At 57.0% G+C, this 21,293-nt stretch overlaps 1 protein-coding gene across 11 annotated transcripts in view; it reads right to left on the bottom strand.

Annotated features, from left to right (window-relative positions):
• IGSF9B (immunoglobulin superfamily member 9B) overlaps positions 1-21,293 on the bottom strand; it is a 42,871-nt gene that overhangs the window by 6,660 nt on the left and 14,918 nt on the right. For 4 of the 11 annotated variants that reach the window (XR_011325560.1, XM_069788127.1, XM_069788121.1 and 1 more), the window contains exons 8-19: positions 19,798-19,940; positions 18,768-18,908; positions 17,324-17,440; positions 15,571-15,663; positions 15,317-15,467; positions 14,837-14,960; positions 11,778-11,953; positions 10,915-11,141; positions 10,669-10,753; positions 9,128-9,289; positions 8,324-8,369; positions 5,314-6,942 (exon numbers count right to left, since the gene is read on the bottom strand). Coding sequence is in view for 9 of the 11 variants with exons in the window: in XM_069788127.1 (XP_069644228.1) it covers positions 5,314-6,942; positions 8,324-8,369; positions 9,128-9,289; positions 10,669-10,753; positions 10,915-11,141; positions 11,778-11,953; positions 14,837-14,960; positions 15,317-15,467; positions 15,571-15,663; positions 17,324-17,440; positions 18,768-18,908; positions 19,798-19,940 (3,094 nt within the window). In the remaining 2 variants the exon portion in view is untranslated. Of the gene's footprint in view, positions 1-3,673; positions 3,720-4,561; positions 4,888-5,313; positions 6,943-8,323; positions 8,370-9,127; positions 9,290-10,668; positions 10,754-10,914; positions 11,142-11,777; positions 11,954-14,836; positions 14,961-15,316; positions 15,468-15,570; positions 15,664-17,323; positions 17,441-18,767; positions 18,909-19,797; positions 19,941-21,293 lie in introns of all 11 variants that reach the window. The other 7 variants (XM_069788128.1, XM_069788123.1, XR_011325561.1 and 4 more) reach the window with 6 other exon arrangements.

The following is a 21,293-nucleotide window of genomic DNA, read 5'->3' as shown; positions in this document are numbered from 1 at the left end:
CAAAGGAGCTTCAAGAAGCACACGTGAATTCCTGACGCAAGCCTTCCAGAGGTGCGACAAACACCCGGAGCAGCCATTTTCCTCAAGTCTTCAAAGGACGACCCTTCTGAACAAGCAAGGGTCTGAACTGCATGGACAGAGAGGTACTGGAGAGGCCGCAAAGGTACTGAGAGACCTCAAAGAGCCCCAGGACAGGAGGAGGTAGCTAGGAGAGAAGAACTATCCAACCCAAACACACCTCAGCTGCTCTTCTTCAAACATCTTTCTACATACAAAGCAAAGATGCAAGGCAGAAGGCCCATGAAAGCATCATTAACCTCTTCCCACCCAAAAGGGGGAACCTATATAAACGAAGGGTCCAGGAGATTCAAGGGCACAATACATGTATTTCACCTCGTGGAAGTCTCAACACACATTCCCTGCCTCCTCCTCTCCTTGAGTCAAGACATTGACATCTAGGAATAGTACGGACGCATTAGAGCATCCACTTGGGCCAGAGTCCACCGTGTCTCAGCCACCGTGTCCTTCAACCCTTCATCCTCCTCAGACGAAGATCTCAATTCACCTACGTGAGGCTCCGTCTCAAGCTCAAGTCCTGCGCGATCCCACGAGACGTCCTGCAAGTCGGAATTCGCCCTCTGCTCTGAGGCAGCGCCGGCTGCTGCCTCCATCCCGGCATGCCATCGCGCATCGCTTGAGATCCTTCAGCGCGAGAGGTGCTAGAGAAACACAGCGGTGACGGCCCCTTGCCCCAGAGCTGCTGCTGCCAAGGCACCGCAATGACGGAGGAAGGGGCTGGTCACAGCAGGGAGCACACCGGAGAAGGGGGTCCCTTCTACAGGTCTGCAGACACCACGACTCATCTACACAACGGACTTCACCATGCTGACGGGAGAGGAGCGGGGAGGAGAGAGGGCGAGGGAAAAGGGGCTGGACTGGAGAGGAAGAGGGGGATACAGTCATGGGGAAGGGGGAGAGAGAGGAAGATAAATGAAAAACAGGAGTGAGAAAATATATAAGTAAATTAAAGAGACTGAAAAGAAAAAAATAATAAGAAGAAAGAAAGAAAAGGAAAACGCACTCAGACAAGCGGACTCACAACTTCTCCAAGCAGGAGGCGGCATGAAACACATGCAGAGGATCAGCACATGGACAGTCTTTAAAGGGGAACCTCTTTTCTTTCAAGCGGGGAGCGAGGGATGCTCCTCCTCCCGCACACCAGGCGCCGACGTCCCTTCATCACTCAACGCTACGCTGCGGCCAAGCCCCCGAACTCCCGGCGTCGGCAGCGCTGCCCCAGCAAGGGGGAGGCCGGGGTGGCCGCCCAGGGCAGGCTGCAGTGCCGAGGGGCATGGGTGCTTGGTGCCTTGTCTGTGGTTTTTGGGTTTCCCTCTGCAGGGAGAAGACAGCCCCCTCTTCCCCGTTAGGAAATGCACCACCGCGTGCTGCATCCAAAGAGAAGAAGATGGGAAAAACTGCTCGTGCCGACTCAGTAACGGCATTTTTTTGATCCCTGCCCATCGGTAAAAACTTCCTGACCTTCATTCAGCGAAAGCCAACGTGCTGCAGCCGCCACCAGGCCCGCAAACTGCGCCTCCCTCTCCTCCTCTCAACTTTTATTACTGCAGTACAGATATCTGGCTGGTCTGGTATAAAATCCCCATGCTCCGCATGCACTGACAATTTTATGACCCCAAATCATCAAGAAATTACTTGGCTGGGCTCTTTACAGGATTCCTCGCTTATTAAAGTGAGATTTATTCTTCTGGCTTCCCCTTTTTGGGGATAATGACTCTGGAGTCACTCCTGCGACTCCAACCCCTGGCAGCATCTCCGAGTAAGACACACGGCTGCTCCTCCGCAAGCATCCTGCTGGGCAATATACCCCCACTCCTGAAACCCCATCAGCCCACAGCACCCAGCACGGGAGACAGGAGCCAGCCAGGATCTGTGCAACAGCCACGCCTGGACTCACCTCTGCTGTGCTAAAGCCACGTTCACTCAAGTCCCTAATGCTCCTGAAGCAGGGAAGCACCACAGAAAAAGAATAAAGAAAACAGTTAACGTCCTCAGCGAGGGCTTCCCCATTTCTCGAGAAGTCTGACACAGCCCAGATCTCACCGAGGCTTGGTGCTAGCTCTGCTCCTCATGGGACACCCTTCTCTGGGATCAGAAGAGGAAAACAGAAGAAGGTGGCCAAGCGCTCAAGAGCTTTGGAAGGCTGCAAGGCTTGAACTGGAAGAGTTTTGCCATACCAAGAGGATGGCTCTTCCACAGAGCACACATCCTGTACCTGCTCTCATCGGCCGTGACCTGACGCTCCTTCCTCACCTCTCTCCCTCTCCCCACCCCAGGACAACCCTACGCATCAGCTGAAGGAATTCCACTCTCCTGGAAACATCCACCTGATTTCTCTAGGCATCTCATCTCTCTCTCTCTCTCTTACGAGGCTCTTCTCCACACCAGCAAGGCTCCTCAGGCTGTTAAGAGAGCATCGGCCAGGACCTTGACTCTTCCCATCCAAGGCAGCAAAGCTTAAGTTTTTGTTAAGACCTGTCCTAAGGAAGCCTGGGCATGGCCAGGCCCTAGAAACGGTCCCATCTCCAATCCCACCTCGCCTTCCATAACCAGCCTAGCTGACAGCCAAACGGGTCAGCATTCCCAATCCTTGGGGTCAGGAGTGACTATTATCCCATCTGGCTTTAGCAGTTTTAGTGACATTCTCTGCTTCTAAGGTCTGAAAACCATCTCCCAATTACTCCATCCCAGTACCAGGGATGCCCATGGCCATCTAGGAAACCGGTCCCATGAAGGCAGCCCTAGAGGTATTTTCTTGGCAGAGTCTTTCAAGATCTGCTTAGGGCTGTTTAATTACAGCTGGGTCAGAAGAAGCCTTGAAGATTTCTCCAAGGAGTATTTCAGAGAGGGAGGGCTTTTACTATGACTACACTTGTGACGGGAACGATAAAACACCTCAGTGGCAGTCTGAAACTGTAGTTACACTGCTGCCAACCACACAGTTCATCTTGAAAGAAAGACTTCTCCCATTTCCCATGATTGAGGAGACTTGGGAAAAAGAATACAGATTGAGGTACTGCTGGGAATAAAGTTCTCCATGTCCTGGACCGCAGCTGGAGACTGATTTTCGGAGCCCCACTCTGAAAGCACTGTCTGCGGCTGGTTGCTCCAGATGCGGCTGCTTTACCTGGCTCCAGGGGGTAGCCGCGAGCTCCTCCTGGTTTGGATCATCTGGGACAACCCCACCTCGACACGCACCTCCCTAACACCGCAGAACCCTCGCACCACGCAAGCCCTGCCAGGGCTGAGGGGTGCCGCGTGTCGCCATCCTCCAAGAAAGGAAGGACGGCCACGGGGAGACAGCAGCTCGGCTCATCCCAAACTTCAACGTGAAGCCACGGCTGCCAGCACTGGGCTCTCCAGCCCCGCTGCCACCCCAAAGGCAGCGGAGCAGCGGCGTGCCGCTGGGAGGGGAAACCCAAAAGCCACAGAGACTGTGCGTCCAGAGGTGTTTCCTAGTGTTTTTGGATTCCTTATTCCCCTTTAAAGGAAGAGATGGTATTGGAAAAGCCCCTTCCGTGTCCCCTCTCATGCCCCGCTCCCGGCCACCCTCCACAGCGCCCACACCATCCTTTCGGACATGGATCACCCTTACCTATTGAGCTGAGGAGAAGCTTGTCTCGACAACACTGCCCAGATAGCTGAGATTAATCAAAAACAAAGCAGTTATCAACACCCGCAAGGAGCCGAGCTCCGCAACACATCAGCACGTCAACAACTCCAAAGGAAAAGGAGGGAAAGAAACCAAACCAAAACACAAACGAAACGAGGCTGGAGAAGAAAGGGGGAAAGAAACAGAAGAGAAAGGAAAAGAAGAAACGAAAACAATAATCAACAAAGCGAATGGATACACTGCATTAAAGCACGGACAACAGTGCTGCTCTAACACGGATCTGTCCTGGAGCTGGGTCTCCTTGGGGTGCCCCTGGTTAGGAGACGTGGACATACATCTACATACTTAATTGCATCGCTCCGTAGCTGTGTTTTCCAGAGGCACACAGAAGTCGTTTCAGGCTCGTTCAGCTCCTCTCCCTCCCCAACCTCTCCCCTGAGCCCTCCTCTTGCTTTCCCCCCTGCGCACCCCCAGGCGTGCCGTGCTGGAGGAGTTTTCTAAGGCCATAACGCTTCCAGGTACCAGAGGGCGGGAGTGAAATGCGGAGGGCACTGCGGGGTGAAACGCTGCCTCCCCCCTCCCCGAAACACACTTCTCCGTACGCCTCTGACCGCGCCGGCTCTGCGGGGCCGGGTGCCCCGGCCCCCCGACTCCTCTCTGCTGCAAGCCGGAGCGGGGCGGGCGGTGTTTCAACCCCGCCAGACAACAAGCCGAAATGAAGCAAGACGAAAGGATGGGACGAAAGCACGGCTACGGGGTCTAAGGTGCTGTGAAAGACAGAGGGAAAGAGGAGAAATACAGAGAGAGAGAGAGAGAGAAAGAGAGAAAGAGAGAAAGAGAGACGCTTTTTGCCTGGAGCAACCCTGGTACCTGGAAAACCAGCCGCTACTCTCTAGTGCAGCCACATCCCTCTTTAGGGCAGGATCTGAGCGTGCCGGCAGCCTCCCGATCTCCGCTGGGGTTAGTTTATTTTTATTTTTCCTCCTCTCCTGACATGTTGCTGGTGTGGCTAAGTCCTTGATCTCTCCCTGCCCGCGTCCTGGGGCTGCAGCATCCCTTTTGCAGGTGGGGCGGTGACCGTGATAGCTGTTTCTGTCATGCATTAAAGCTCTCTAGACTCCGCGGGAAGGAAGAGGAGGAAGACAGAGGCGCGGCGGCGGCGGCCCTAACGTTCGAAGAAAGCCAAGAGCCAGCAGCTAGAAGAGGAAACAACCGCCAGTGACACCAGGACACTTACCTACGCGAGCCAGGAGCCAGGTCTTTGCACGCCTGGTCGACGGCCCGTTAGCCCGAGTCACGGCACTCCCGGGTTCCCCAAAGGAGCCGCCGGGGAGGAGGCAAGCACGCCGCCGGCGCCGGGAAGGTCGCCTGCCTAAAACCCGGCTCTCCGGGGCAGCGGCCATGCAACCCGCGCCCGCGGCACCAGCCTCTTCCTAAAGCAAAGCCCGCGGGACGCCGTCTCCAAAAGGGATGCTGCAGCGCGCCCAGAGAGACCCTACGAGTTGGGATGGCGATGGCGGGGAGGGAGTCGGAGGGAGCGGGTGAGGCAGGGTGGGGGAAGCCGGGAGGGGGGGCCGGGGTGGGGGGGGTCGGGGGAGCACCGGGGGGGCTCACGCACTTACCCCGTGGCGGCTACCGTGGTGGATGTCGGCTCCGGTTGCAGAATCTCCTCGCCGGCCCTCCTGGGAGAGGGGATGTCTCCGAAGACGTCCATGGTGTCCACGGGCAGGGAGGAGCCCTGGGAGCCGGAGTAGCCGGTGGCCAGGGAGGTGAAGGCGGCGGTAGGTCGGTAGCTGGGGCTGCCTCCCCGGCTGCTGGGCGCGGGGGATCCCGTCGACGGCGTGGACTTGCGGGAGAAGCTGACGGCCGCCGGGGGCTGCAGGGTGATCTCCGACACCTCCGCCTGCTGCTGGATGAGGCCCGGCCGGGGCCGGGCGCGGGCGGTCAGCTCCGGGGAGCTGTTGCGGGAGCTGAGGGGGCTTTGGGTCAGAGGAGAAAGCCTCGAAGGTTGTAGCACCACCTGATGTAAACTGGGCTCGGCCCTCCTGACCTGCCGAGGGCTGGGCCGAGGTCGGGGTTGGGGCTCGTACCACCTGGTGTCCAGGCCGAATGTGCTTGCGCCGCTGGGGCCGACGGGCTCGGACGGTTCGTGGTAAGGCAACACGGGTATGCCCATACCTTGGCTGGTATGTCTTAGCTGCCCTTGACATCCCATGGGTTGCATAGGTTTGTCCTGCCACTTGGTGGTGGTGGGCACAGAGGGTTGGCCCCTGCCGGGCGACTTGCCGGTCCAGCTCTTTGGTGCCTCCAGGGGCAGGATGCCCGGGTAGGACGCGGGGACCACCTGGAGGGAGGAGGGGGGCGGCCCCCGAGGAAGGCAACCGGCGGGCTGGGAGCCCTCGGCCGCCTCGCAGGGCTGGAGCTGGTGGGGGAACGGCGCGGGGGCCGGCTCCAGGCCGCCGAAGGGGAACTCGGCCCTGCCCCAGGGCTCGGGGGACCGGCCCCCCGTGGGGGTCTGGGCCAGGGGCAGCGTGCTGTTGGAGGCGTTCTCCCCGTTCTCCTCGGGGATGGTGGGGTGTCCGAAGGGCCCCTCGGGGGGCAGCGGCGGGGAGGACATGACCGAGCTCAGCGGGCTGACTTCTGGCATGTAGAAGGGCGGCGGGTCCACCTCCCCGGGGCTGCTGCTGCTGAGGTAACCGTAAAACTGGTGGTGGAAAGCCCGGGGGGCCGGCGGGCGGGCCTGGCCGGTGGCCTGCAGGGCGCCGGGACCCTCCAGCGCCCGGTGGAACCGGGGGCTGTATGCTGGTGGCTGAAGGTAGGACTCCTGGCTGGAGGAGAGAGGGGTGAGCTGAGCTTTCAGGGCGGTGACCGAGGCCGGGACGACGGGGTCGTCGTTCTCCTCGTCCGACTGCCTGAACTCGGGGTACATGTCCGTCTCCTCCACGAAGGGGAAGCCCTCGATCCGCCGCGTCTTCAGGGACGGCTCCATCTCCGCCGGGTCCATGACGAAGCGGCCGTCCGGCCCGCGGCTGATGAGCTCGATGGGAGTGGTGGCCTCGGCTTCGGCCTCCGCCTTGGAGACGCTGTACTTCTTGCTGCTGATGGCTCGCTTGGTCTTCTTGTAAAGGGAGAGCTCCTTCTCCTTGGTGGGGCTCAGCATCCGCTTGGCCTGCGGGCCCTGGTCGTCAGAGGACTCCGAGGGGGGACGGAGGGTGCGGATGCTCTCGGGACTCACCTTGCCGGAAGACAACCTGGACCACAGGGGAGAAAAACCGAGAGAGGGGACGGTCACCCGGAGGGGAAAGGAGGTCTCCTCACCCAGAAGAGCCGCCGGTCAGATCCGGAAAATAAAGTGCTACCAGCTCCCGAAAGAGGAACCGCTGGGAGAGAATTGCGGGGGCTAGCCGGGACGGCAGAGTCTTGCCCGGCCGCGGCACAGGCCAGAGGACCAGCAGCAGCACACGTCATCCCCGCTCCTCAGGAGCGGAGCTCAGCACGCTCAGCATCCCCCCCCAGGGCAGGCAGCTCACACCAACGCCTTGCAACAAGCTCCACCAACGCCTTGCAACAAGCTCTCCCAACGCCTTGCAACAAGCTCTGCAGCCCCAGCAGGACAAAAGACAGATCCAGAGCCCACTTCCAAATCCTTCAAAGGTTTCCTATGTTCACCTGAGCTATCCATGCCCAGGAAAGCCCCCCCAGAGGAGGGACATCAGGCAAACGTCCCCTCCCGCAGAACTCAGCATCTCACTTGGAGATGCTGATGGATCATTTCAGACCAACTTTTTCTCCTGTTCTCAACAGTTACACTTAAGGCTGAGGGCCTCAAAAGGCAGAAAGCATCACTCATCCCTATCCAAAAGCCTCGGACAAACAGGATTGAAAGGCAAACGGTAGCAGATCCAACACAGACAGTGCAGGCATGGTTATTTCAGTGCAGTGGATAAACCGAAAAAAAAAAAAGCAAGATTAAGATCCACCAGCAGAAGGAGATTTTGCAATGGTCCAGGAGCCAAAGCATCAGGCGTCCACATCTCAAACTCTCGCGCTCACATCGGGAAGATGCTCCCATTCATTAGCAGCTATACATGCTTTTGATGGGCTCTGCAAGGAGCTATGGCTACTGCAGCAGCATGAACCACCACCTTTGGGCACGTGTGGAAAGAGGCTTCAGCAGGGCACGCTTCATGGGAAAAGAAAAAGATACCGATGTAAGATTCTCTGAATTTCCCGAGAAAAACCAGAGCCAACAGAGAACGACCCAAAAACTACACTGAGCTTGTACGAAGGACTCTGTATGCAGCAGACCAGCCCTTCTCCTAAGGAGCCCCTTCAAGCTGGGTGTGTAATTGAGTTCCAGCGGTCAGCTCCACCTTTGGTCAATGTTCACAGATCCAACGGGGTCATCTCTTAGCTTACAGTTTGCTGCATTTGTCCCTGCTGCTTTCTGCTCCAAAGCCCGTTTGTCTCCTGTGAACCGTTGTGTTCCCACAAGTTCAGGGAAAACCCAAAACAACTCATCAGAAGCAACCAAACAAGGTCAGACATTTCCATTTGAGCCTTGCAACAACTGTAGGAAGGAGGCACCTTGAAGACCCACAGCCTGGTGCTGCAGCTAAGACAGATACTTACGGGGACTCCAAACTCTTCCTGCAGTGGGTTATCGAGAGAGGAGGGTCTGGAAGAGAATAAAAAGGGGAAAGAAGAGAGAACACTAAGGAGGCGCAACACAACAGAGACAAGACAAACTCAACATCAAGACAACAAAAGACACTCAACAAGAGGCCAAGGTTTCATTGCTCCAGCGCTTTAATGGTTGCTGACAACAAACAGCTCCCGTCACAGGGTCCTGCCCGTCCTACTGCCGCAGTCTCGCAGGCTAGAGAAGGAGCCAATTCCCCTGCCCTCTCCGGCTCCCCAGCCGCCCTTTTCCCTAACGGCTGCTCCTGCATGGCGGCTGCAGTCCCAGCTTTCGGGAAGCAGAGCAGCAGGGTCTCCTTTGCAGGGGTCTTCTCTAGCCTAGCGCGGCCATCGGGCACTGCCCGCTCCGGGTTGGGCAGAGCTGGGCGAGAAGCAGCTGGAGAGTCCAGCTCTGGGGGGACCTTGAGGAGTTGAGCGGTCCCCCCCACCATCTCTGGCCCAGAGGACACCCCGGCCCTAAACCCCCGGCTCTAGGAGTTATCACCACGCGAGAGCGCTCCCTCGGAAATCCCAGGCTAGTTTCTCTGTCGCCTCTTCACCCACCCTGCCTCTCCCGCTCCCGACCACGGGCGCTTTCAGGCACAGCCGAGGGATGAAGTCAGGGCTTCACCTGAGGACGCGCATGGACGGAAGAAGAGACAGACAGGGAAGAAGGTTACCACCACAACACAACCAGGGAGGAGAAACGAGGAGGAGGCGGGAGGGAGGAAGCAAGCACACCGGCGACCGGCTCACCTTTCTTGCGCTTGAGCTTGCGTTTGCGTTGCTTGTTGACGAAGCAGGCGGCGAGTGTGCTGAAGAGGATGGCAGCAGCCAGGAAGCAGATGGTGGCAACGATACCAGCCAGCACCGGGCGGGCTAGACCCTCGTCTGTCAGGTCAGGCTGAGGGAATACGTCTGGGGGAAAACCACGACAATTAGGTGTTATGCACACACCCCTGCCTGCTGCCTTCCCCAGGGACCTACCACAGTAGTGAAGGCAACCGGTACCAGGAATGATAATCTCTAAGTAAAGACCCTGCTTCCAACCTGGGGAGAGCGGTCAGCGTTGCTGCAGGCCACTGCCAAGGGATTTAGCAACCTTGCACCAGGTAAACCTTTTTGTCTTAGCTGATAGACCCCCAGGGAAGAAGCCTCCATGCCACACAAATACGGACTTATGTACAAGCACACACAACTGCACCAAACCTGCGGTTATCTCCTGGCCGAATAACCCACTGCAGCAGCACAAGGTATTTTACCCTGTTCGTCAGTGCTTCATTTCAGCTTTTCAATGAACACTGGGCTCCAAACCCTCATGACGGCCCTTCGCTGACCACCAGCGCATCCGAACCACCAGCAAACCTCAGCTGCGGCCCTTTGCAGATGCAAACCCCGCACACAACAGCGTTCCTGCCGTGTGCTCGCATGCAGGCTCAGCACGCTTTCGCCAGCCTGGGAGGGCAGCTGCCTGGGGCTGGGGTGCACGCACGCCCTGCGGGCACTGCCAAACCCCATCAGAAAAATTGTGCAAGAGGAGCAAGGGCAAGCAAGCAGGCAGTCTGCAGCAGGCAGGCTCTCCGCACCGTGCCAGCACCACTTGGGGGCAGAGAGAGACTGCTGCATTCCTGCGTGCAGCAGAGCTGGGTGGCTCCTCAGCTTTTCCAGAGAGCCACGAAAGCAGGGTTCGCTCGCCGCATCCCCATCTCCTCCCTGCTGCCCTTGCCTTCTCCATCGCAAGCACGTACCCTCGCCTGTCCCCTGCTCGAGAAGCATCCTCCAGGCTGGACCGGGGTGCAGGGTACATGCACGAGCTGCAGCGTGTTGCAGTCTCCTGTTGCAAAGCTTTTTTTCCCCTTTGGACTCTGCACTGCAGTGCTATGTTTCCCTCTCTGCACCTTTCATTCCCATTTCCAGGCTGCGCAGTGCCCGGCCAGAGCTTTGTTCTCTGGGCACCCCGCAGAGCTGAAATGTGCTGCCACTCTGCAGCAGCGGATGCCCGACAACGCTGCGCTCCACAGGAAGGACTAAATGGGGCAGTTTGTCCTCGCCCGCTCCGAGTGCTGCTGGTCCGTTTGCATCAGGAGGCAGCACGGGGCCAGCAGCGTGTCCAGGACACCAATCTTAACCGTATGCCCATCAGCCCAGCTCACAGCCCCAGCGTCTCAGGCAAAAGCACAAAACCAGCCATCGCTGGCGTAAGCAAGTACTGATGCATGACCTGAGCGCTAGCTTAGGTGCCTGCAGAAGCAGAGATGCTCCCACAGCTGGGGGGAGAAGAAGGAGCCATCCCTTACCTGTACTGGACACGCCAGCAACGTTGCTGGGTTCGCTGATGAGATCCTGCATGACCGCCAGGACCCGGAACTCGTACCAGGTGTCCTGAAACACCAAGCACATCCGTCAGGTTCCCCGCCACAGCCTCCAACCTTACCCAGCTCCTTGAAGATCCCAGCACGGGGACCGAGCCACCCCAAAAGCTTCCCCAGAGCTGCAGCAGATGGTGCAACACCAGAGGTATGGTGTGGGCAGCCCCTGCTTACCTGGGACAAGTCCTTGGCAAAAAACTCGTTCTCGGTCCCCGGGATACCATCATCCAAGATCTCCCACCTCTCCGCGACGCGGAACTCCATGATGTAGCGGTCAATGGGGAAGCTGTGGTTAGCGGGAGGAAGCCACGACAAGAGGACGCCTTGCTGTGTCCGGTTGGCTGTTAGGCACCTCGGTGGGGTAACCAACACCAGAGGCTCTGGAGTTGTTACAGGGAATGCTGCAGACAGAGCAGATGGGACAGAGGACACCTTTGAGACAGGGCAAGAGATGCTCTCCTACGTGTGCCCCATCAGCGGCAGATGGACCACCGCAGCAGCGGCAGGTCCCACCTTTCAGGAGTTTAGGGCACATCTCAGACGTGTGCTCTTATCTCAGAGATATGAAAGTGGCTTTCCAAAAAGCAGGGGACTAATGATGCAGTGACTCCAAGAAAAAGGGGCACAGCGTTAGAAAACCTCCTGCTTCCTCCCGAGACAGCCCCAAGGCAGGTACCAGTGCAAGGCCCTTTGTGTTAGCTCCCGCTCTGAGCTGCATGCAAGTGATTTTGTGCTCTAATAATACCTTCTGACCCCAGCTGAACTTAAGGAAGATCTGAAAGGTGACTGGTACAGCACAGTTCTCCTAAGCTGTCTCTTAGGACAAGCTTTCAGGAGCCTCATGCATCCAGCAAAGTCTATAAGCTTCATCCAGGACCCTCCACAAACTATCGTCTACGCAGCCAGAAACTACTGCTGCTGATCACCATCTCTGTCCCCAGCAGATAGGACACACGGACCAAGGGAAAAGGCCACTTCTCCCCATGGACCCCCTGAATCCCTTCCCCCTCCTCCCCTTGTGCCCACGGAGGACCTACCTAGAGTGTTCACAGTGACCACCTCACTGAAGGAGCTGGTGCCCAGCTTGTTTTGAGCCAAGACGCTGAACTGGTAGGCAGTCTCGGGTTCCAAGGTATCCACCAGTAGCCAACTGGAACCAGCTGGCACAGGGAGAGACAGCCAGTCGTGGGGGCCAAACTGGGCTCTCTTCATCCTGCGGAGAGAAAAGGGAGGATCCTCCTCAGGGAAGGTGCCTTTGACAGGGAGGACAAAGAGGCAGCATTAACTTCTCAAGCGAAAATGGAGCTTTCCCAAGCAATGATTTGGTTTGACAGCAGCAATGTGTATGGACGTGGGGCAGCCGCTTGCCAGCCAAGAGCTGGCTTGGGGACAGCGCACGTGAGGACTGCCAGGCACAGGGCACCATCCCATTGTGCCACACCAGCATCCCCCGACTCATATGGACACTGTCACCAGCCCTCCCCTCTGCCGTGCACCACCCGCACCCTCTGAGCAGGGTCAGGGACAAAGGCGGTGCCCAACAGCCCCACTCTGAGGTTATGTCCATCAGATTCCCATGGGCAAAAGTGGAAGCTGCCGCATTTTTACTCCGGTGAGTGCTGCAAAGGGGACGGCTGGAGCAGGAGATGGGCCCTGTTCCCATTTATACCTTGACAGCTCCCAAGCCAGAGCCAAGTTTTCCCTCAGCTGTAGCCCCGTACATGCAATTCCCCAAGAAACATTTAACTAAATCACCATTTCTTCCATATTTGCACAAGTCGGGGGCCGCCAGCACAGCCTAGGGCATAACTTGGGGTTTTGGCAGTGCAGCAGAGGCACTTGCGGGGAGCACAGGACACAGCCTTTCTGCAGGGGTCTATAACCCTCAAACCCAGGGCAAAAAAAAGCTCCCAGAGCTGCCCCAGTGCGACCCCAGCACGCACGAGCGTGCAGCCACCCCCACAACCCATAACCCCGCCGGGAATCAGCACAGTCAAAGAGCCCCATGTCCCGAAGCAGCGTCACTGCGCTGCAACGATATTGCAAGTATCGGTGCCCACGTTAGAGAGATGCTCTAGGAAGTCCCAGCCCTTGGCTGCAGGTTTCAGTGGTGTCCGCAGAGGATTTGGGAAGGATTACTGCAGACAGTCTATTCTGCATAGGTAAGTGGGCATATCTGTAGCCACTGGCATACAGCCAGGTAAATCCATCGCATAGAAAGTAAAAGATGGAGCAAAGACAAATAATGCCACTGTAAAGGGAGCAAAAGGTGAGGCAGGAAAAGCAGCAGCAAGCTATGGAAACAAGCAAGTCGGCAGAGAGCCATGCACGTGCAGCGTGCCTCCACCAAACTGAGTGGCTACGGGCAGGAAAGTTTCTGTATCACCGCGGCTCCAGCTGGGACTACAGCTGCCAGGATCCCTCGCCACCACAGTGGAGGCATGGAGGGCAGCGGAGCAGCCTGTCACCCAGAGCAGGTTTTCCTTGCAGCATTTAACCCCACCACATTCACATCCCTTCTCCCCAGCGCTGCTGCGGGCAGGCACGCAATGGCAAAGGGGCTGAGGGTGGGGAGAAAGGAGGGTAAATGCAGCGCGGGGATGGGAGACCACCCTTGCCGAGGGAGAGCGTGTACACAGGTGGGATGCTGCGGTGGCCCTGGCCATCCCTGGGGAGCAGGGTTTGCATTTCCAGCATCAACAGCAGCAGAAGCGGGAGGAGAGCATGAACTCCACAGGGGGCGAAGCCATGTTTTGCTTGAGCATCCCATAGCCACAGCAGGGAGGAAAACACATGGATGGCTAGCATCCCTGGTCCCACAGCCTCCAGGGCTCACACCGTACAGTCAGGGCAAGAACAGGTCTCTGTCTCCCTACCCCAGGTCCCCACTGCACCCTGTAAATTACCTAAGGCAAGCTTAGAGCAAACATCCTTCCCTGCCGCTGGCTGCTCTCCCCGGTGTGGCGTCTGGAAGAGCCTTGAGGAGGCAGGAACCCAGCAGCAGGCTGCAGAGCAAGAGCAGCAGCAGCTGCCACCTCCCTCCAAGGTGAGCCATGTCTCCAGAGCAGAGAGGTTTAACCACTCCTTCCCAAGGACATTTTCATCAGAGCAAGGTCTGCACCGCTCTGCTCGCTCCCTCATTTTTTTCCCCTCTGCTCGCTCCATTCCTTCTTCTTTCCATCTCCCAACAGACTGTCCAGCCCCACCCCACAAGTGTCCAGCCTCGGGCTAGAGCACAGCAGAAATCATTACAGGCAGCGTCCACCCTATCAGCAGTCTCCATCGGGGCAAATTAAGGCAAGGAAGGAAAGAGAGAGCCAGAACAAAGGCTGAAGAATGCCAGCCCGGGTCTGGGAAGGGAAGGCATCATCCCCTCCACGTTTGCAAGGACAGCTCTTCAGAAGAGGAAGAGGACAAGAGCAAGTGCAGAGCCCAAAGAAAACCCCAACCTCGCTGCAGCTAAAATTTCACCCTCCCCTGCCCTGGGGGAAAGCCTGCAGGGACAAGCCCAGCCCGATTGCGGGAAGGCAGGACGCAACCACTGGCTTTGGGTACCGGGTAGCGCAGGCTGGCACAGGAGCGATGGGAGCAAAGCCCTACAAGGCTCAGACCCGGCCAGCATCTCACAGTGGCTGGTTGTGAACTCAGCTGGGATTTAACCACCTCCAGGGAGCCGCAGAGCGAGGAGAGATCATTTCTGCTTAGTCACAGCTCTTCCAGGACGCACTCTATAAAGGTCGCATTTTCCATCCTCTCCCTGGCTGTTAAGCTTCATAAACAGTTTATCTTGAAATTAGATGCCAGAGGCAAAGTTACATGAATGCTAAGCATCTCCCTTGTACCACAAGCAGAATAAAACCTGCTGGGGCAGACGGAGGTACTGGCTAGCACAGAAGGGAGAGGAAATACAGGAACTATATGATCCCACCACCACCCATCTCTCCGAGGCACCAAACAGGAGCTCAGCCCTTTAATACCCACAGGCACAGAGCTGGGCACGCCACCCCTCACCACCCTCCTCCCCGCCAGCTGCTCGAAGCTCGGGTCGGCTAGGAAAGAAAAGAAGCAGAGAGCAAAGCATGCCGGGATGACTCACAGAGGGCCGTACCAAACTGAGAAAGTCTGCTCGTATCCACCGTCGTAGCCGGGCTCCCATGAGACATTGGCAGAGGTCATAGCGACCACAACGTGCACGCTGGTCGGGGCGTGAGGGCTTGTGCCTGCGGAGAGAGAGGGATGGGTTAAAGGGGAGCAAGACCATGCACTAGCCAAGCAAAGGCAAGGGGGCTGGAAGGAGTCTGCTCCCAGCCTTGGTTCGAAGGGACTCCTCTTGCACCAAGCAAAAGCCACCTGGAATTTCTGCTAGAAATAGCAGCAGGACAGCTGCGTCCACAGGTGGCCAAAATAACAGAGCAGAAAAAGGCAGCTCCACCAGTCAGTAACATTTAAAGGAGACGCTGCTCTTCGCAGGGAGCATCCCCATCTCCTGCCTTACCGACACACCGCCTGGGGGGACTCTACCCAGGCACCCGCCACTGGCTGTCCCCCAAGGACCCGTCCCCTGCCCTGCCCGTACCTACGACGGTAAGGTGGGTGCTGGCAGTAATGCTTGCGACGATGTTGGTGGCGACGCACTCCCACTCGCCATGGTCATCCTTGCCGAGGGAGCGGATCTGCAGGGTGCCGCCGGGCAGCGTGTTGTGCTTGCTCCTGCTGGGCTTCCCTACCTTGGGCAAGGAGCGGGGGGGAGCCGGGCAAAGAAAGAAAAAAAACACGACTCAGAAGCGGGTTGCGGGGCAGGGTGAGGCGGCAGTGGGGTCACTAAGCTACCTGCGCGGCCCAGGGGACACCGCCGGCCACCGGCAAGGGATCTGGTCTCTCCGGTCGCGGCAAGGCAGCCGGTTCCCCCGTTTTCGAGAGGACCTGGCGGGGCAACGCAAGAGGCACGCGTCAGGGAGGCTGATGCTCAGCACTCACACACAAGCGGAAAACCCCACAGCACTCACACGGACACCGAGCCCTGCACCGGGACTCAACCTCCGGCATCCAAAGCTGAAACCGCTGCGGAGGGAGGTGTACTGGCCACCCCTGGCAAACACCTTCCTGGGCCAGGGAAGGCACCGCCTGCCCCAGGAGATGCCCAAACTGCCCCTCAGCCAGCGGCAGAGGAGAGGCAGCACCCTTCACATCAGAGGTTTGGGCAGCAAGGGCCCCACAGGGACGCAGGAGGATGGCGTGCGTGGAGGTGCCCAGGAGCTCTCAAAGCCGAGCGGAAAAAAGGAGCTTGTAACAACTCATGTCTACGCCCATCAGCCAAAGTTGTGCAAATCCCACGTTGCCCTGAGTCCTCTTCAGCCGTTCTTCATGCAGGGGTCTCTGCTGATTGACACCAGGACCCACGGTTTGATGCCACGCAGGATGAGCAGCGGAGCGGACGGGCACGTGGGGTTACCAGTGCCAAGCCCAAGTCGTCAGGAGTCTTTCAAGAGACTGGTCACCGCTGGTGGGCTGACAGGGAGTGAGGGAGCTTGCTTCTGCCACTGGGAAACTGAGCCCAGCCCAAGTCAGCCCTGACTGGAGTCAGCGGGGGATTAAGCCCAGAGTCATGAGATGAGGAGGACCGCCAAAAGGCACAAGAGGGGTTGAAAAGAAACCTGAATAAAAATGGGAGGGGGGAGAAAAATAAGATGGAGAAAAAGACTAAACAGGCAACAAGTATTAGGTAGGTCACTTGCAATCTGTGCAAGTCATGGTCCTCCTCATGCTAGTAAAAGGAACTCAAAGAGATCCAGCATCTAACACCACAAGGACTGAGGATGGTGCCCACTGGGCAACGCAGGGACCCCGCTCACTCTCAGGAGCCCTAAGAAGGGGATGGGAGGCCTGGAGAGAAGATCCTGACAGGGGGACAAAGAGCCCAGGAGGTCCCCTACATGGTGGCTTTCCTACCAGAGCAGTGAAGGTGGGAAGCAAAGGGAAGGCTGAAGGAGGACTGGAAAGCCCTGTTTGCTCCCAGGCTGTGCCACCGTGCCGGATCCTACCCTGCTCTACAGAAAGGGACATCCTGAAATCATTACGTCCAGCACCATTAAACCAGCTTCTTCCCAGGGTCTTCGAAGTCACGGGGCAGCAAAGCAGCTGCCGACCAGTCCAGCCCCTTACCGAAACACAGCCAAGAGACCCCCCGGACACGCTCCGGTGGCACATCCCCTCCCGCTGCGGGATGTCCGCACCACGAGAATGGCATCGCCGGGGCTGCCACAACTTGCCGGCGACCACCTCGCAGGCAGGCAAGGAGGAGGGCGTCCTGTGGGCAGTGCTGGCGAGGAAGAGGAGGGGGGCCGGGGTGGGGGCAGCGCTCAGCCTTGCAGATGCTGCCGTGATGGTTTCACGGGATTAAAGTACTCGGTGGCCACAAGCCGGGCTTCCCCCACCCACCTGCGGGACAGGACGGCAGTGGCTCAGCCCAAAGCGAAGCAGCTGTACCTGCAGTTTGTTCTTACCGGGACAGAGTGTGGCTTCTCTGTCTGCAATATTCACCAAAAGCCAAAGGCACTGCAGATTTGTCTGGCAGGCCGGGTACCTTTCTCCAGGCGATGATGGGAAAGGGGTCTCCGGCAGCAGCGCAAGGAATCAACAGCTCCCTCCCTGCCTCCTGTCTGTACTCCCAGCCTGGTAGCACCGTGAAATAGGGGGGGTCCTGCAGCCGAGGGAAAAAGCAAGGAGCGTCAACCCACGCCAACTCCCACCGCACACAAGCGGCTCCCCACCACCAAACCCAGCCCTTTTCCAAAACAAATGAACCACCGGTTCAGGTAAAGTTGAGACATTGCAAGGAAAGCCGCAGCAGAGAGCGTGCACTACAGAGGCTCTACAGTACACCAAATTATATACCCGGAGGGAAATTTTCTTCGAAGAGCCGCTGCACTAGGGCATCATTTTTAAGGAGGTAAACAGGAAAAAAACTACCCACATCGCATCAGACATCAACCTGATTTCATCGACTCCGCAGCCGCCTTAGCGGATGTGTGTATGATACAGAAAGCGTTATCACGTCAACCTTAGCGACACACCATGAATCACTGCCACTCACAAGCACAGGACTTTTTGTTCAGGGAAGGAAGAGGCAGCCGCTCCCACCCCAACAACACCGGGAACTGCACTGGGAGCCCAGCACGCCTCGGGCTCTGCACGCAGCAAGACCACGCGGAGCATCTCTAGAGCTCAAATCATCCATTTATTAAAATCCTCCGTGAACCCAAGCCCAGGTCAGCAGGGCTGTATTTTGTTGGCAAAAAGGCCATCCCAGGGACATATTTCCTCAACCTACCCTGGTCCAGCGCTACCCAAGCCCTTATACTTATCATACACCAGCTGTGGCCCAGCCCATGCCAAAACCCGTGCCCCTGCTCCGGCAGGTTATGTCCAGATATGCCAGGCAGGGTGCACTCAGGGTTTGCCTGTCCTGGTGGGAAGCACATCTCCACCCGCAGCACAGATGCACCTTCGTGCTCGAGCCTCTGCTGTTCCCCTTCAAGGATGCTCGTGAGGGCCCGCATTTGCCTTTCTCAGCACAGGTAAGAGACAAGGCTCAGAGGAAAAGGCGACAGGTTTTTGCTCAGGTGAGTAATGTAGGTAGAAAAGCGGACAGGTTTGGGGGCACAGAGCCCTTCTTGAGCTCTCTTCATAGAGAAGGGCTCAGAAAAGCAAAGTAAAACCTGAATTTCTGCACAGAATTAACAACCAACCAAATAAGCAGCATGGAGAGAAAAAACCACCACCTCATCCATCCCTGCAGCTCTGTGCCGAACAGGAAGGCAGAGCGAGCGACACACGCGTTGCAAAATCTATGTTAAAAAAGCCTAAGTGCAGAGTGAGATACCGCCGCAAAACAAGCATGCATTCACGCCACCTGGCCCGGGGCTCCAGCACCCCACACAACCACGGGTGCTCTTCTTGGCACGAGAGAACACAACTCACGGCAAATACGCCGGCTGCAGAGCAAGGATTTTAAGCAGGCAAGTTACCTTCAGTACCAGTCGGGCAGGGGGAGACTGGCCCATCGTACCCAGGGCGTTATAAGGCACACAGGTGTAAGTGCCGAGAGCATCTTCGGTTGCCTCCTCTATCCGGATCGACCCGTCTTCCAGCAGGTTCCAGCCAGAATACTGCAGCAGTGAGCAAGAGAGAGCTGACTTATCCTGCACCCACCACAGCTTATTATTCTCCCTTCAGCCAAGCCCCCCGCCTATGCCCAGGGCGGCTGTCACATCCCCGGACGATGCCCAATTCAATTGCCAGCATCCAAGCCATCTCCTCAACTGCAGAGAGAGGAAACATGGGCAAGATTAGCCCGTCCAAAGGCAGCCCTCCCGGGAAGGGTTTCCCTGCTCTGTATGCACCCAACGACATGCAGGTTTATCTTGCAGCTGCCCTCCTCCCTACACACCGCCAGGCTTCTTCAAGTAGCCCAAAAGATTTAACATCAGAATCTATCACGCCCTAAGTAAAACTCATCCTGGTGGCACCAAGGAGACAACTCCACCCGAGGGGCTGAGGGCACCAAGGACCAGGAACCCACAGCAGCAACAGGTTTAAACAGAATTAAAACTTTGGATCATTAATATTTAAGCAAAAATTTAAAATACTGAGCGTTTTCTTTAAATATTTAATGGCTAATATCCTTGCTCAGACTATCAAACCACGATTATAGGAAGACAGAGACTTGTTAAAAGGGTCTTTTAACTATCAGTTGCCATTGGGAAAAAAAAAAAACCAGGGCCATCAGGAGGTGACTTTAGAGGGCAGCAGGCATTAGGTCTGGGAGATGCAGACAGTGTGCCTACAGGCACCCGGGGCTCCAGACAAGAACCCGAATTAACTCTGCCCACAGCTGATAAGGAAGCACAGCATCATCCCACCCACGGGGCTGCCTCTCTCCTGACCGGCAGGCTGGACCCGCAGGGTGCCCGGTGGTGCTCACTGGCATTTGCAGAGGACACGAAGGTCTGAACCCCCTCTGTGCCCCCACGCATCCCTCCCCAGGGGCTTTGTTACCTTCTCGATTCGCAGGGGACGTCCGTCTTTGTTCCACTTGACCAGCGTGACCGGGGGCTCTGCCTCGACCGGGCAGCGGATGTATCCATGTATCCCGATGGGAACATAGATGACGGGGGGCATGTTCACCACGCGGGCAGGATCTGGGAGAACAGCAGCACCGCGTTAGCATGAGGAAAGAGCCCGTCTCTCCCCCACCACCTGGCTTCAGAGGATCTACATCGCTTTTATAATGAATTCCAAACACAAACACCACCCTGGCTCCTGCAGGCTGTTATCTCTAGGCTTGCTACACAGAAATCCACTGTAATACCTGGCGTTTCTGGGAGGCTTTACTCATGCCCAGGGTTTTCCTACCTGGGGCTCATTAAAAGTTGCATTTAAGAAGAAACATTAAGTACGCCTGCTCCAACATCCCCACCGACTTGCGTCCTGCTGAAGCCCAAGCTGCTCCATCACACTCAGCCTGCGGCACACGTGCAAGGTACGGTGCATACCCTGCAAGCCGCCCGCCTGCCCCGCAGCCTGGTTTTGCACAGCAGCAGTGAAAACTATTTCAACTCCCAAGCCTTAAAACACACCAACTGCAGCAACGAGATGGGAGAAGGGATCCGTGGCCAGGCTGCCATGAGGCCTTTACCTCCTGTTTGTACTCGCAGCTCGTGCCTCATCGAGGCTGGGTTGCGTTGAGCATCAGACACCTCCACCCTTTCCAACAGGATGCAAAAAGCTTAAAATACGTACCTAACCCCCCCCGCGCTGCACCACCCACACAGAGAGGCGTCTCACAATCCTCCAGTCTAGAATGTGTCATTAACAGTGCTTCTAAGAGCTTTTTAATTAAGTGTGAGTGGGTTGGAGAGAATCTAGACTTTCTTTAATAAGAAGCTTTTTTAAAAAAAGTTACTTTTAATAAGAAGAGCGAGTATTTCTACAATCTTGTCTAGACACCGGCAGCGTGAGGTTATGGGAAAATCCTGATGGGGCTTACGCTGCATTAAGGGATGAATGCATTTTTTGGGGGGAGCAGCTTCCCTGTGCTGCTGATGCAAAAACGCAAAGCTGGGGTTACAGGTAAGCTGTTTTGAAGGAAGGGATGGAGGATGGGGGGGTACCCTCTCCTTATTGCTTTTTTGCGGGCAAAAGCTACCGAGTTTGGGAGCTCTGCTCCCTCCTTGCCGAAACACATAACCCCAACTGCTCCCTGAAACCATCCGCCCCCGGCAATGGCACCATAACCCAGATTGCCAAGCACTGCATATGGAGCAGGCTTTACCCCCCCCTCTCTGCTTAACTCCACCTCTTAGGAAATGTAATCAAGGGCTCTGACAGCGTGGGAGAGGGTAATGGGATTGAGCCTTTCACTACTAGGTCACTGGCTGGGGGCCAGCCCGGCTCACTAATGACCCAGAGCCGTGTCCCCATCCGACAGCTGCTTCGGTGGGTGGGAAGCCTCCCTCCCGAGGCATCGGCCCCCCTACAAATGAGAAGGTTTG

This window comes from Haliaeetus albicilla, chromosome 7 (assembly GCF_947461875.1).
Source record: "Haliaeetus albicilla chromosome 7, bHalAlb1.1, whole genome shotgun sequence".
In the NCBI taxonomy this organism is placed as follows: Eukaryota; Metazoa; Chordata; class Aves; order Accipitriformes; family Accipitridae; genus Haliaeetus; species Haliaeetus albicilla.
This window is presented reverse-complemented; position numbering and strand designations above follow the sequence as displayed.